Consider the following 14,740-nt stretch of genomic DNA (forward strand, 5'->3'; position numbering starts at 1 on the left):
TAACAATGCATGGTTTCTCTGCTCACAGTGTAATTAGTTTAAATTTCATTTTTTAAGTATTCATCTTACTCGGGACTCCACAAGACAAACACCCAAGCTTGAAATGCATTCAACCCTAACAAATACCCAAGCTTGACAGTGATCTCTTTCCATATTACTCTAGTGCACTAATTTCATTCACTACTTCTCATGGAGAAAATATGCCCATACAACTACAGACGTCTCAATGGAAGCCCTAAATAAATACCCAGATCCCTAAACTAAAAATTGACTACAAAATTTTTATGATACAATTTGAATTTCCCTGATCCTGGAACCTTCATAGCACTGCTCAGATTGATCATCCCACTAGTTTTCAGCATGCGACAGGAATCAAATCCCCCAAATGCATCTGCCGCTATGGTCGATAAGCCCAAATTAGATCAGTACTCAACCCATAGCAAGTGCTTCATCAGAACCACCCTTGAACAAAACTTCTGTGGTTGTGGCCGTCAGTTTACCTTAGGCAATGTCATCATATTCTGGCAATAATGAACAGTCATCAAGGCCTGAAAGCAATTCAGGAACATATTCATGTGGGAGAACTCCAAAGCTTTCTTCAAATGAACACTCAACCACCTGAGAATGGGAAGTGCTTTCCAGATCACCAGTCTCAATATCCTCGTTGACAGGAAGGTTCAGGTCGAACCTTGGACTGGGATTCAGCGGTGCAGCTATTGGCAAGGGTGGGAATACATGCTCAGCCAGAAAGTGACGCATCTCACCATGCTCTACTGCATTTTTTCTGAACTTGGATTTTGAAGGTCTAACTGGATCGGAGAAGACAAGCTTGTGCTTTCCTGAGGAAGGTAACTTTGACACTGATCGAGACCTGACATCATATGTCGGGAATGTCGATGAAGCCCACCCCATAGTATCTTCATCGCAAGCTCTTGTTGCATTCCTGTAAGAAGGACAGAACATTATATTAGCAGTCACCCAGTACTTAAGAAACCGCTAAGCAATTGTTTACACAACATCTACATGATAGATGTTTATTTTGCACATATAAGGCTAGTGTTTGGATTCAAGGTTGCAATAGTCATTCATTTTTGGTCCAAGAGAAATTGTACTCATGGTTGCATCTATAAGAAATATTTATTTTGAACAACGGCTATGACAGCAAGAGCATCAGATTCTCTGTTGCAAGACGCGTTACCTGAAACGGTTCTCAGCCACATTTGCATCACTGGTGCTTTTGCAATAGTCATTACAGGAATCTCTGAGAAGATACGGTTCCATTGCCTTATTTTCTGATGGAGGGCCTATATCAGATATTGATAAATTGATAACAGATGGAAATGGATCTGTGGAGTCATCCTTTTGTGCCTGAAAGTCCAGAGTTATATCCAACTGTTCAGCATTGGTTGACGATTTTTTCCTAGGGTTGGGAGAAATGACACACTCATCCCCTCGCCTGCTGCTGGCATCATTAAGTGCAGCTGCTACCAACCTGGCACCCTGTCCAAAATTGGTAAATTTCATGGTTGCTGTGTTTTCCTTCACTGAAGTCCGAGAAATTTGGTTGGAAGAACTGAAAAATTTTCCGCCAAAATATACACCATTCCCAGAAGATGGGAGATTTTGTCTCCCGTCTTTGTGAGATGCCATCTTCCAGACAGAGGATAGCAGGGCAATGAAGTGTTTCTGAATCAAATATTCTGTATTGGGCTGCTCGGCAGCAACATTTAATAACATTCGAATATTTTCCTGACATAAAAGAAAGATGATGAGCTGCCTGTTTATTCCTTTTATTTATTTTTAATAATGTTGGGAGACCCATGATAATTCACAACTTTTCATCAGACTATCTACAAAAAATTATGAATGCCTATGAAGATAACAAAACATTCATATGTATAATTCAGCAAGTGTAAAAGAAAATTTTCAAAAGAAAACTAAGATGTACCTCTGTTACTCTTAAAAGAGCTTTTCCAGATCCTATATTGTTGACCTTTTCATAATTAGGATTGTCTGGAGCGGAGAAAACATATCTTTGGATAAGTTCCCTAAACCTCTCACAACAAAGAATTGGATGGCGATATCTCCCCCTATAAAACCCACCAGCAGTCATACCATAAAGCGTCTCACTCACCAAGCTCCAATAAGGGCCATACTCATGTACCACAGCACATAAAATTGCATCCTCCTGTGATAACCAAAAATCCGGTGATGGAATACAATCTCTAGACCAAATGTTTCCCTTCTTTAGCTTCTCTGGTTTTATCATTAGAACTCGCTTTACAGGCATGGCAGTGATGGATATTTTCCCTCCCATTTTGGATCTACTAATTGGTTTATGCTCGAATTCAACCACACTCTCACATGGTTTTAACTCTGATGCTTCAACATGCTGCACTGAGGAGACACTAGTATCAAACTCTGAAGTACTGATTTCAAGATGAGACTTCTTCAGTTTCTTAGACTTCTTCTTTGAAATCTTATCTTCACCAGCTGGTTTAGATTCAGCCTTCTTGCGTTTTTTCTGCACACTTGAATGAGGTGATTCAATATCCGAATAGGAAAACACATCATTAGAGAGATAATCTTCATCTATGAACATAGGTTCCACTTGCAGCTCTCCTTTAACAGGTTCCAGCTCAGAAGCTAGAGACCGTTTCTTCAGAGATTTAAATTTTGCTTTCTTCGATTTCTTCTTATGCTTAGGTTTAGGATCACTTGGCATCCCATACCTGCTACCAAGAACAATAGGTTAACATATGATTATTTACCTAAAACACAATTCCAAATTTTGTTAGTATCACTATGAAATAAGAGGGCTCCTCATTTGTTCATTTTAACAGTTGGACAATCACAGAACTTGTATCTTTGCAAATGTTGTCCTAGACATCTTTATAGATGCAGGCATTATTGTGGGAGAGTGTGTGGATGTTAGACAAGCATTTTCTTGCAAGAAAACGAGAGAAAAAAAAAAAAAAACTTTGGACTGGTACAAGTTGACAGCTTACCTCAGAGAATCAAGATTTTCATCTGCTTCATCTTCCTTCTCCTTGGCTTCATATTCCAGTTCCTCCATCAACTGTTGAAAGTTCCACAAGCATATATATTATTACATGGTCAGAAGTATAATCTATACAAATGTTGAAAACATCCACTGACCTGGTGTTGAGTCAAGGCTTCAACCTGCTGCCGATATGCCTCAGTTGCAAATTCAGCATCCCATGCTACGAGACAACACATTAGTTTAGTCTAATGTTGAAACATGCACTTATATGGATCTCACATTCCAACATGAGTACCATATTGCACACAATTAACCATATCGCACACAATTAAAGCATTGGTTTACAGATACTAGATGATGCAATATCACTAAATGATGAAGTAAACAGGCAACTGAACAAACGAGAGCTTTAACAAATTGAATTATGGTCAAAGATGTCGTTGGGAGGAAGGAACAACCTTCTTTTTTTTCTTTTTCTTTTTTTGTCAGATTTTATAAGAGCCTGGTGGAAAGAATTAGCTTTAGAGAATAAAAAAATTGTCTAAGTCTGCAGATTGGGGTCCAGTCACATGATACATATCACAAAGTAGCCCTTGTGACAAGCTCATTAGAGAGCCAATTACCACCAAAAAAAAAAAAAACTATGAGGTACTTACTTTCATATACAAGAGGTTCTTCATCTTCATCAATCTCAGCTTCCATTTCCTCCTTGTACTTTTCTATGCGGTCCAGTTCCCACTCTCTCTCCTCAAATCTAACTTGAGATTCTGCTGCTGTCTTGTCTATTATTGGGTCCCACAATTCTAGAAAACGAATTGCATAATGATCTATCGGACGTAACTGATTTCCAAAGGATGAAATCTCTTGTCCTGCGGCAGCAGCAGCTGCAGCCATCTGTTTGACATCAGCCATCATGTCCACATCATCTTCCCTACAAGCACCAGTGAGAGCTCTTTCTTCATTAGGATCACTCCCATTCAACATCATTCTGCTGTCTTTGTTTGAAGACATCATCATCAAAGCCCCCTGATCTGTGGGTTCATCAACCTTCATGTCATCCTCATTCACTAATTCATCATCTTCCAATCTCACAATGGCTTCTTCAGTAAATTCTTGGTTGTCCACAGCTTCTTCCTGCTCAACTTTCTTTAATGCCATATAATCTGCTTCATCTTCTGCATGCTTTAGTGCAGCTTCCAGGTCCACATTAGATAGAGAAACTTCAGTTGTGTTGTGATTTTTCTCCTTTTGCATGTTCTTAATGGGAAGCGCTCTATGACCAGAAAACAGCTCCATGGGATCAAGCTTTTTGAAGAATTCAGTGTTATAGTCCCCACTTTGTATAACTAGATTGTCAAGAGTCCGCTTCTGATTTGCTTTCTTCAAAATGTTTTCTTCAATGGTGCTCTCACTGATCAATCGATAAATATGAACTTCTCGTGTCTGTCCAATCCGGTGGCAACGATCTTGAGCTTGTTGGTCCATAGCAGGATTCCAGTCACTATCATAAAAGATAACTGTATCTGCCCCAACTAGGTTAATACCAACACCTCCACTACGAGTTGACAATATGAAAAGAAAAAATTTTGGGTTTGTGTTAAACCGCTGCATTAAAGTCTGCCTCTCCTCAGGCGGAGTGGATCCATCTAAACGCATGTACGTGTAACCATATAAATTGATGAAAGCCTCCAAGACGTCAAGCATCTTCGTCATCTGAGTGAATATCAAAGCTCTGTGACCTTCTGACTTCAATTTCCTAAGCAAAACTGCAAGCTGCTGCAACTTACCACAGTCAAACTGTATTAGTCTCCTATCAGGAAAATATACTTGTCTACGGACAATTGCAGGTCTAAATGGTGACAGAAGTGGCGACAAGACTTCAGAGCATTTCTGCTTATAAGTTGGTTGCAGAAACACAGAACTTTCAGATTTACTGCACCAGCATACAGGTGGGGCAGCTCGTGCAGCTGGAATTGCAAACACGAAGCTTTCAACCAGGTCAATTGTTTTCTGGAAGCGTTCTACTGGTGAAAGAACTATATCAGCAAGCTTTGAGGAGTACATATAGGACACAGGGTTAGCCTTGTGATGAGCAATATCAACAACAGGATGTCTAACTGTAACAAGATCCCTCAGGCTCGTTGAGTATATAGGTTTTCTATCACACCTCAAGGAATTCCACCATGCAACGGCTGCAGCATGTTCTTTTGCTTGCCTTAGTCTCTCCTCCATAAGTGCCTTCTGGATGTCTTCGAAGATATTCATACCATGCATCTTCTTGTGATGTTTACGATGTTTAAATCCACCAATATCTTCAAGATGAATCCGGGTAACACGCTCTTTAATTAAACTTGATGGGGTAGCAAGAGCTTTAACTTCATCACTCTCCCAAGAAGACATCGAAAAATCTAGATGAGTAAATAAAAACCCCAATCCCTTAAGGTCTACCACAGAAAATGGTCCAGGCGAAAGCATTGAACATATTGAAGAACTCAGTTGCATGTAAATACCATTCATATCAAAGGAACTGACAATTGGACGACCTTCAAATAAGTCAGGATGATTGCACACTTTACGAAGTTGCATTATTATACTTATCATTCCAAAAAAATTGGTACTTGCCAGAGTTGCTTGTGTTTCTGAGCTAGCAATAAAGTCTTCATACAAGTTGCGTTGCCTCCTGGAAAGTCTACAGTATATGACATGCTCATGCTTCATAGGCAGCTGTTTCTCCACATCTCGTTTCAAACGGCGGAGAATGAATGGGCGGAGGACATTATGTAGACGATCAAGAACTTCTTTATTTACTTTTTCTTGCCCCTCAACCATCCCGGATATTGGATTACTGAACCAATCCTTGAACTCCTGATGAGACTGAAATATGTGGGGCATCAAGAAATGCATTAGAGACCAAAGTTCCATGAGATCATTCTGTAGAGGAGTACCAGTTAACAAAATGCGTCGTTTGGAATTGAAGTTCAAAAGTGTTTGCCATCTCTGCGACTTCCAATTTTTAATCAGATGGGCTTCATCTAAAATCAAGTATTTCCATTTCTTACGCTTGAAGACTTTTGAATCTTGTATAACCAGTCTATATGTTGTTATGCAGACATGAAATGAGTTTGGTTTCAGCCAGCCTTGCCTCTTCAATTTGCGCTCTTTTGCACTTCCAAAATAAGTCAGGATTTTGAAAGCAGGGCACCATTTTAGAAACTCAGTCTCCCAATTGAGCATTACACTGGTTGGGACCACAATAAGATGAGGGCCCCATATGCCCTTTTCACAGGCTAGGTGTGCAAGCAAAGCGATTGTCATGATTGTCTTCCCTAGCCCCATCTCGTCGGCTAGAATCCCATTCAGCCTTTTCTCATACATTGTTACAAGCCAATCCAAACCAATATGCTGATACTCACGAAGAGGGAACTTCAGAAGAAAGGGGAACTTTGTACGGACTTTTGTTGTGGAGAAGGTGTTTCCAGTTGGTTGTGCTGATCTTGCAGCAGCAGCTGCATCCTCTATTCTGTTCTCACTATCACTTCCTCCTTCTGAAGCCCTATGTTCTTCAGTTGGAGAATCAAGAGCTGGCTGGTGTTCACCAGAGTCAACATCTTCATTGATAGAAACATGTTGCTTCAGTTCAGAATCTTCTAGAGATGGAGAATCCGTAAATCCCTCTGATAAAGCAGAACCATATTCAGATTCACCATCTGCAACTTCATCACCGCTCAAATCCTGAAAACAGGTTGATGATTTAACAAAATCAAATGTGATGTGAACAACTAACAAATAAGCAGAAGCACATAATAAACCGCAGAAGCACATAATAAACCCATACCTTTTTATACCTTGCAAGCAATTCCTCTAACGGTATTTCACTCTCCTTCTGCAGTAATGCAATCTGAAAGGCAGCAGCAAGCCATAGGTAAGATCAGCAACTTCACAAAGTATAAGCCGAATGATTTTACCAATATTCCGATGTGCACATAAAAGGTATTTAGGCTTTGACTCCATACCTCATCCATGGGATGATTGGTATCTGCTTTTGCCAATTCCTCCTCCTCTAATAAGGTTGTCTCATCATCCTGGGTATCAAGTTCAAATCAGTAAAAAAAAGCTGTTGGACTTAGCAATATGAAAACCACTTACTATCTACACAACAAAAACCACAATAATCAATTCAAAAAAAAAAATACAAAAGAAAAGAACATATTGCTCTATATCCACTCTCTCCAACAAGTTCTATCATTATTTATTATGAAAAGCAAGAATCATAAAACTCGTTCGAGAGACTAGATATGAAGTATTTTAATACCAGCCACCTACTTTAAATAAAGGTAGCAAGTCAGTAAACTACAATATCAGACTGGAAACTGAGTAAGATAAATCAAACCAGAAGAAAACCAAAGACATGAGAACAAGAATGTTGTTTCCACCATTCCCACCTTTTCTTCTCCAGCAGCAAGAATGAAGTCACCATCCTCCTACAAAATTTGAGAAAAAGTCAACAATAAGGTCGTGCCAAATTTCATATTACAAAGGAAAGTGATAGAAATACAAAATATATAGGTGAAAAGAGATTAGAACCAAAAAAAGGAAAGTAATGGAAATGCATACATCTGAAATCCACAATAACATTGTCTAATTAACATAACAAGTGTCAAGGCTACAAAGTAATTGTTTGCAACATACCATGCTAAGAGATAAATCAGAAATGAGTTCACCAGACATGAAGGTCCCAATCAGATAAAACACATTGATATACGAGAATGTCGCTAAACAGAAAAAGATGGAAGTTAACATCTAAGAAATTGCATTCTTACATGTTCATCATCAAAATCATATGGCATATTTCCTTTGGCAGACTGCAGAGATGCTTCTGAAATATTTTTGGCTTCACCAATCTTAATTTCGGATGAATGGGTTTCTGAAATAGGCACACCATTACTTCCAACCTGTAACCAGAAAAATATCTATCATGCCAAACCCTTCGGATGCTGCAGAACTGAGCAGTGAAAACTATAAACACATACAACTTACACAACGACGACCGGTAAAAACATCTGGGCTGCTTCTATCAGTCTTATTGGCTATAAGAAGATCGTTTTGTTCACCTGCATAAATGCACTCACCTCCTAAGATATAATCAAAAGATTTACCCTGAAATATTAAAATTAACTGCATACACATACCATGATCTTCACTCAATGAGGTCATTTCTGCGCCAACTTCACCCGTTTTATGACACATATCATGATCTTCCCCCACAGACATGACTTCTGCACCATCTTCACCCTTTTCTGAACTCATACTATGATCTTTCCCCACTGAGGTCATTTCAGTGTCATCTTCACCCTTTTCAGGAGATATACCATCATCTTCCCCAGAAGAAGTCATCTCTGCAACATAATCTTCATCCTTTTCTTGACTACTTTCTCTGTTAACTGAAGTCCACATGTCAGAAAATATTTGTTAAAAGATCATGATTACTATCTATATACCTAAATCTGAAACTTTTTGTAAAACCAGTGACAAATCGAACTCCCTATCTCTGAAACAGCAGAAAGAGAATGGAAATAGCCATCGTAATTAGCTATTAATCTTTAAAAACCAAATCATATGTTGGAACTAGTAAGGTACATGGCTAAAGAAGGTATTGAAGATAAGCTTTACTCCATTTCCATTTATGAATCCTGGGAAACCAAGCTACATAGACCTACCTCCCTATCAATTTTATTCAAAATGTTCCAGACCATATTTAGCGAAAATGCCCAAATCAATAAAGTATACTTGTGCAAAACCATAGCCACACACCTTTCTTTCTAGTATATTGTTTGAGTAGCTTCTCGAGTGGAACATCCACTTCATTCTGTAAAGCAGCCAATTCTTCCCGTCTTTCTTCTTTAGTAAAAAGAGCTTCATCTTCCTCAATCGTGTTTTCATCATCTCCCTAAAACAGCATCACCATGCAGGAAAACATCTGTTAAAAATAGAAACTACATATAAAGAGCAGAATCAATGCATTTTCTAAATTCACATAGGGTAACAGTCTACCTCATTAATGCATAGGAGAAAGGCAGCCTTTGTAAACATGCTTACTAAATTACAAATTTTGGTAGTAGACATTCAGGTCATATAACTTTACAGATAGCTGCATACTCTTGATAACATTTCGACCCAAATTAATAGAAACTGAGGCTGAAAACATTGACAACAAAGGTTGTATGTTATCTGATTCCTGACCTGTTTGTGATCAGAGATTTCTTCCCCAAAATGTATGCAAGTTTTTTCATCATGGTAAGGTTTCATTTGATTTTACACAGGTTTCCCCACCACAATTCAATTGCACCTTTTAGTAGACAGATGAACTACATCACAGGATAATCCAATATTTTGATCGTGTACTCTACCAACTATGATTCTTTCACGCTTGCCTGATATCCATGTGCAAAGGGTGACACAGATCTACTTCAATATACTAAGTACTGGGGAGTGTGGCTAATGTTGTGATTGACAGACAACCAATAAGTATCACGAGTTACCATTGACTCAGCAGATACTACACAGCTTATGAAATTAAAACGCAGGCATTTATTCATTTATATTCACAAAAGGTCTATTTCATTCCCTTATTTATAGCACTGTATCATTCCTAGTCTGATAAATAATATTTTTTGCGGCCAATCTCGCACCATGTCTTCAAACATGCAAGCATTTATCAGTTTCTCCAGAGCAGACGTTGAAAACCTGTAACTTACTTCTTTGCCTTGATATTATCCAACCATGGAAAACATCAGAGTTCCTTACTTGATTTCCATTATTAATATGATCCCTACCAACAAATTCAGTTCCAAACAAAGGAAAGAGAAGGGAAGAATAGACTTACTGATCCATCATCAGATTGCATATTATAATCATCATCACCGTCTGCTGTATCTGATTGAGGTTCTGTTTAAAAGGTATAAAATCATCCTCCATTGACAAAGTGAAAAAGAAAGCCACCTAGGTAAGTGAAATCAGAGCAGTGTAAATACAACAATCAACTCACCGACATTCAATTCTGCTGATTTGCTAATATCATTTTCGCCCACAGCTGTGCCTTCAATACTCAGTTGATCTTGTGTGGAACATTGCTGCACAGGCTTGTCCGCAAGATTTTCTGCCAACATTGTTGAGTACCTGGAAGTTTCATGTAGCAGAGTGCCAATTCAGTCTAAAGGGAGTAATGGAGTATAGCACAAATCAAAAAGATGTGCACCATACAACTAAAATTTCAGAATATAGCAATTAACCAAGGAGGAAAATGCTTAACCTCTCAGTTTGACCTAAAAGGAACTCAAGCTGTTTATCAAGCGCCTTTTTCTTTTTCTCATCAAGCTCCATCTGATGTTTGTAAAGCACCTAGATTACAGTATAGAGCATGTACAGTCAGAGGCGCACTTATAAAGAAATTAATGAATTAAAGAAAATCAAATCAGATTGCAGACTAGGTCAATTAGGCAAATATAAACTTGCCAGTTTTTCTATTTTCAGCCAGAATTTCTTCACATCCTTTGAAATATTAAGTGCAACTTTTTTCATCCGTTGCTCTTCTTCCTGATCATTATAAAATGTCACAATTTAGAAAAATATCAGAGGAAATCTAACATGTCAGTCAATAATCATATGCGCCCATATTGTGTAACATGAGAAGCTTTTCTATATTTTTTTGCAACAGTGATGGAAAGTCAGTACCTTCATTTTCTTTTCTCCCCTTGTAGCCTGATCTAGCATGCCCTTGCTGGCTCGTAAAGCAACCTTCTTTGCCTGAGCCAATTTCCATTTTCTCTCCGACTCAAAGTCCTGATAACAACTAGTTACATGAGCAGAGAAATAATAAAAAGATATATAGCATACAAAAAGTTTCAAAATATAGCAACTAAAGAAAAATAACAAAAGCAGATGAAAAAAAATTCTTATAACAGAAATTGCCAATCTTCAATGCATACATAGTTACCAATGCCTACCTTTGACAGCCAGATCATCTCTTCTAAAACATGGTCCCAATGAGCTTTTGGCCGTCGAGGTTCGTTCGCAACTTCAAGGGCCTACCACATTCATGTTAGTACAAAAATGAGTCAAGAATAAACAGAAGGATTGCTACAATCTATTCAAACTACTGAATGTTTTCAGCATATAGAATATAATCATCACCAAGGAGCACAGACATGTATTCATATTACAGACATAAGCTTCAACATATTTTTAGCATCTGAAACTTTCTTTGAGAAAACTGAACAAACAAATTTACACCATTTCACTCTAACACTCCTATTGAAAAATAGATACACCTTCCTACACAAAGTAAACCAGTACTGCTCACTCCATGTCATCATATCTACTCCAATAAGATTTCTTTTTCAAAATAAACTAAAAATACTCAAATAAGACACTGAATATGCAAAGGAGTAGCACCTATTCCTGAAGTTTTATCGCTATAACCTGGCAAATTTGACTCTCCAGAATCTAAATAAGAGCACGCTGAAGCTTATAAGCAGTAAATCTTCCAGGATCTATTTTACATCATCAACATTGTAAAACACATAGGCCCTAATTAAAACTGTTCTCAAGACAACTAGCATGTTGTATATTTGTAAGACAAGAAACGGGTAAAAATTTCAAGAGGTCTCCCCAAATATTGTTAATTTACTAATTACCTAAAGGTGGCTATGATTTCACTTCATCATTTATCGCATTCCTATCCCTAGTTATCAGTCCACATGGTTATGGCATTTGTGGCCAAAACATTTCCAATAAAAGGCTGCTCTACTTCAACTTAGTCATCCTTTTTAACTTCTCACTCCATGTACGTCCATAATTTCTCTAATTTCTCTTTTTCATTTCGAGGAAATCCAATTATAAAATCAGTAGAACCCTTAGTCAGTTGCTCTAAATACTTACATATAACTAGTACATGAGTTTTTCTAGTGACATAGAGCTTGTTCTTTCCATATTAAAAAAAAAAAAAAAAAATTATGAATTCGGACTTCTCAGAAAGCACACTGAACTTTGTTTACCAAACAGCACCAAAAATTTTCATGTTTTCCTCTAAAAAAAAAAAAAAAAAGTTATGGTTAAAAATCCTATAAAAATTAACAATTCGAAATCACTGTGCTGCAATATCAGTTCAGGAAATGAGAAGACAAACACAATACTAATTCTAACCTAACCATCTACAAGTTCGGTAGGGCACATTAGTGAAGCAAAAACTGGAAAGCTCCAATTTTCTTCTCCAGAAAGCAAAAAAGTGGAGGTTTTAATGTTGCTCTAAGCTTAGTAATACTCAAAATTCAGAGTAAAAATGAAGAATATGATAGCGGGAAGCCAACCTTGTGGCGCTTGGGTCTGGGTTCGTGATCGAGCTTCGGCCTTGGACCTTTGGAAGCCATGGTGCTGTGTCGTCGTCAGATCCAGAAGCCAGGGGATCTGGACCGTCCGATCAACGCCACCGTGGAGCTTCTTCTCCGATTGCTTTCACTGTGCCTATCTCTTTCTCTCTCCTTTTCTAGAGCTTGTTCTATCTGAGGACTCCGTCTCTCCCAAAGCCTCTGAAATTTCCCTGCGGCGTTGCGTTGCGTTTTGGGTTTGGTCTTGATTACGTGGCTGGATTCTGTTTGATTTGGGCCTGGGTATAAGATGTAGTCTAAAGGCCCAATTACCATCAGAACGACGTCGGTTCATCAATGGAATCATGTGTCTCCCGACTCTCTAAATCATGTTTCCGTTCTCTTTTAGGAAACGTAATTGAACTGCAGACTATTTTGTGCATGGATTGAAACAATGGTAACAACCCATTAAAAATATTTAATTCTGGAAATAGATTTAAAATGGTTACACCTAGGCCTGGGATCGGTTTGGCTCGGCTCGGGAATGGGGCTATACCGAAACCGATACCGACTTTATAGTCGGCTCGGATCGGTTCGGGATGCCGGAATTTTATCAAGGATACCGATTGGTTCCGAAACCGATTGGTTCGGTACAAATCGGTTTCCACATTTTCATTTTCACGATCTGGATCTTCCACATTTTCATCGTTGAACTCACTTCGTGAACTGGGTTCCTGGGTTGGTGGTGCAGAGGTGGATTGGAGCAAGGAAGAAGGTGGGTCTGCTGTAGGTGCAGAGGTGGATTGGGACATAGAGATGTGGGAATTGTTAGTTGAAGAAGAAGAAGATGAAGATGAAGATGAAGAAGAAGAAGGAGAAGGAGAAGCAGAAGAAGAAGAATCAACCCATGTTCATACCCTCAATAATTGGTCTCAGACCAATCATGGCAGCTCCACCACATCCACGCGCACGACACCACCAGCCCCACCGTCTCCGTCAAACCGTACCCATGACTCACCACTTCCGTCAAACCGTACCCATGGCTCACCACGAATCCCAGCGACTCAATCCGAGACAGAACCGCCACTGGCAACGGAGCTCCGGAGGTCATGTTCTGGTTTCGGTTCGGTTCGGACAATTTGGTATGTATTTGACCCATACCGGTGCCGACCCGTTTACATAGTTTTCGGTACGGTTCGGGTCGGGATGCCGGAGAACTATCTTTTCATACCGAGCCGATTGGTTTCGGCTCGGCTCGGACGGGATCGGTATCGGTTTCGGTTTCTCGGCTTTGAATTCCCAGGCCTAGTTACACCTCATTTTTGTCCTTGGGTCAAAATTCAGTATGAAAAAATTATTCTCGCGAGCTTAAACTAAATTTTTTAACACTTTTTGAAAGAGTTTCACAGATATGTCACACTAATTATGTTATAACACTACCATTATTGAAATAACAAGAAGTCCTTACTAAAACTCTCTCTTAGCCCTAGCGCCGCAAGAGAGACCCAACACCTCCAAACGTTTCCTGTCCGGCGGCGGCCATGGGTAGCGCCGGCATCGCCGCGTTGTCCCTGTTGCTGGCTGCCGGACGGGTACTTCATTGCCCGGGGTTTTTGGTTTGAAGAGAAGGGGTTGTCTTGAGGTTTTGTGGCAGGATGGTTGGAGGCAAGTTTTGGCCAGCGTCTCTAGGTGTTTTGACGTCGTTTACGTGCAGATCCGGCATGGGGGTCGAGTGTCTGGGCGCACTCATGGTGGATTTCCAGATCCAGTGGTGCGGGCTTCGTGGGGCTCGGGGTTGAACTCGACGGCGGTGTGGGCTGCGTGGGGCTCGGGGCAGAGCTCGACGTCGGTACAGGCTGAGTGGAGCTCGGCGTTTTCTCATTTTTTCTCGTGGGCGGCTCATGGCCAAACGGGTGGTACTGGTTTCGTGGTGGGGCTCGTCAGCGGCGGAGAAGTGTCGGCGCTGTATAGGCGGCTATGGGCGTGTTGGAGACGTGGTCTGGGATTCGGTCCATTTATCTTGCTGGGCCTTGAGATTGGTCCTCTTTCTCTTAGGGCTGCCTGGTTTTCTAATTTAGGCTGGGGTTTTTAGCCCTAAGCCCATTTATATGTTTTTTAGTTTGTCTAAATTACAATAATTCCTTGTATTAGGAAACTAAGCACCGATGTGCACTCTATGTCTCTTTAGCGTCTCTGGAGTAGTACCGAAGGAGGATATCCGCTATTTCTACGTATTTGAATGTACAATGAGTAGGACTATATGTACGTACCACTTGTGGGTACTACCACTAGCTTCTTGTCTGTCTATAAATGACAGCGGAAAGGTATGTAACGGCCTATTCTGACTTGTGATGAATATATTGGCACCCGATTT

General features: G+C 39.7%; 1 protein-coding gene across 3 annotated transcripts; it reads right to left on the bottom strand.

The window, feature by feature from the left end:
- Positions 1-86: 86 nt before the first annotated feature.
- Positions 87-12,588, bottom strand: LOC133728631 (protein PHOTOPERIOD-INDEPENDENT EARLY FLOWERING 1). Of its 3 annotated transcripts, XM_062156053.1 has the most exons (20): positions 12,370-12,588; positions 11,008-11,088; positions 10,736-10,843; positions 10,517-10,597; positions 10,314-10,402; positions 10,050-10,180; positions 9,888-9,949; positions 8,816-8,951; positions 8,194-8,445; positions 8,042-8,115; positions 7,825-7,956; positions 7,447-7,485; positions 7,018-7,086; positions 6,840-6,902; positions 3,661-6,736; positions 3,160-3,224; positions 3,009-3,079; positions 1,949-2,732; positions 1,199-1,749; positions 87-943 (listed from the first exon to the last, which is right to left on the bottom strand). In XM_062156053.1, exons 1-20 carry the CDS (start codon positions 12,427-12,429, stop codon positions 502-504), a joined length of 6,366 nt encoding a protein of 2,121 aa, XP_062012037.1. In that variant the 5' UTR covers positions 12,430-12,588; the 3' UTR covers positions 87-501. The 3 variants fall into 3 exon arrangements, with proteins under 3 accessions (XP_062012037.1, XP_062012038.1, XP_062012039.1); XM_062156054.1 differs by lacking the exons at positions 9,888-9,949; positions 10,050-10,180; positions 10,314-10,402; ... (2 more) ...; positions 11,008-11,088; positions 12,370-12,588 and having other exon boundaries at positions 8,194-8,438; XM_062156055.1 differs by lacking the exons at positions 8,194-8,445; positions 8,816-8,951; positions 9,888-9,949; ... (4 more) ...; positions 11,008-11,088; positions 12,370-12,588 and having other exon boundaries at positions 8,035-8,115.
- Between the last annotated feature and the right edge of the window lie 2,152 nt (positions 12,589-14,740).

Source organism: Rosa rugosa, chromosome 2 (assembly GCF_958449725.1).
Source record: "Rosa rugosa chromosome 2, drRosRugo1.1, whole genome shotgun sequence".
Classification (NCBI taxonomy): Eukaryota; Viridiplantae; Streptophyta; class Magnoliopsida; order Rosales; family Rosaceae; genus Rosa; species Rosa rugosa.

What these genes read in the sequence shown, in the direction of transcription:
- LOC133728631 (XM_062156053.1), bottom strand. Translation starts at nt 12,429, where the DNA reads ATGGCTTCCAAAGGTCCAAGGCCGAAGCTCGATCACGAACCCAGACCC. An exon ending in ACAATATACTAGAAAGAAAG is followed by an intron (nt 8,446 to 8,815) that starts GTGTGTGGCTAT and finishes TGTGGACTTCAG; the next exon opens with TTAACAGAGAAAGTAGTCAA. An exon ending in CCAATCATCCCATGGATGAG is followed by an intron (nt 6,903 to 7,017) that starts GTATGGAGTCAA and finishes GCTGCCTTTCAG; the next exon opens with ATTGCATTACTGCAGAAGGA.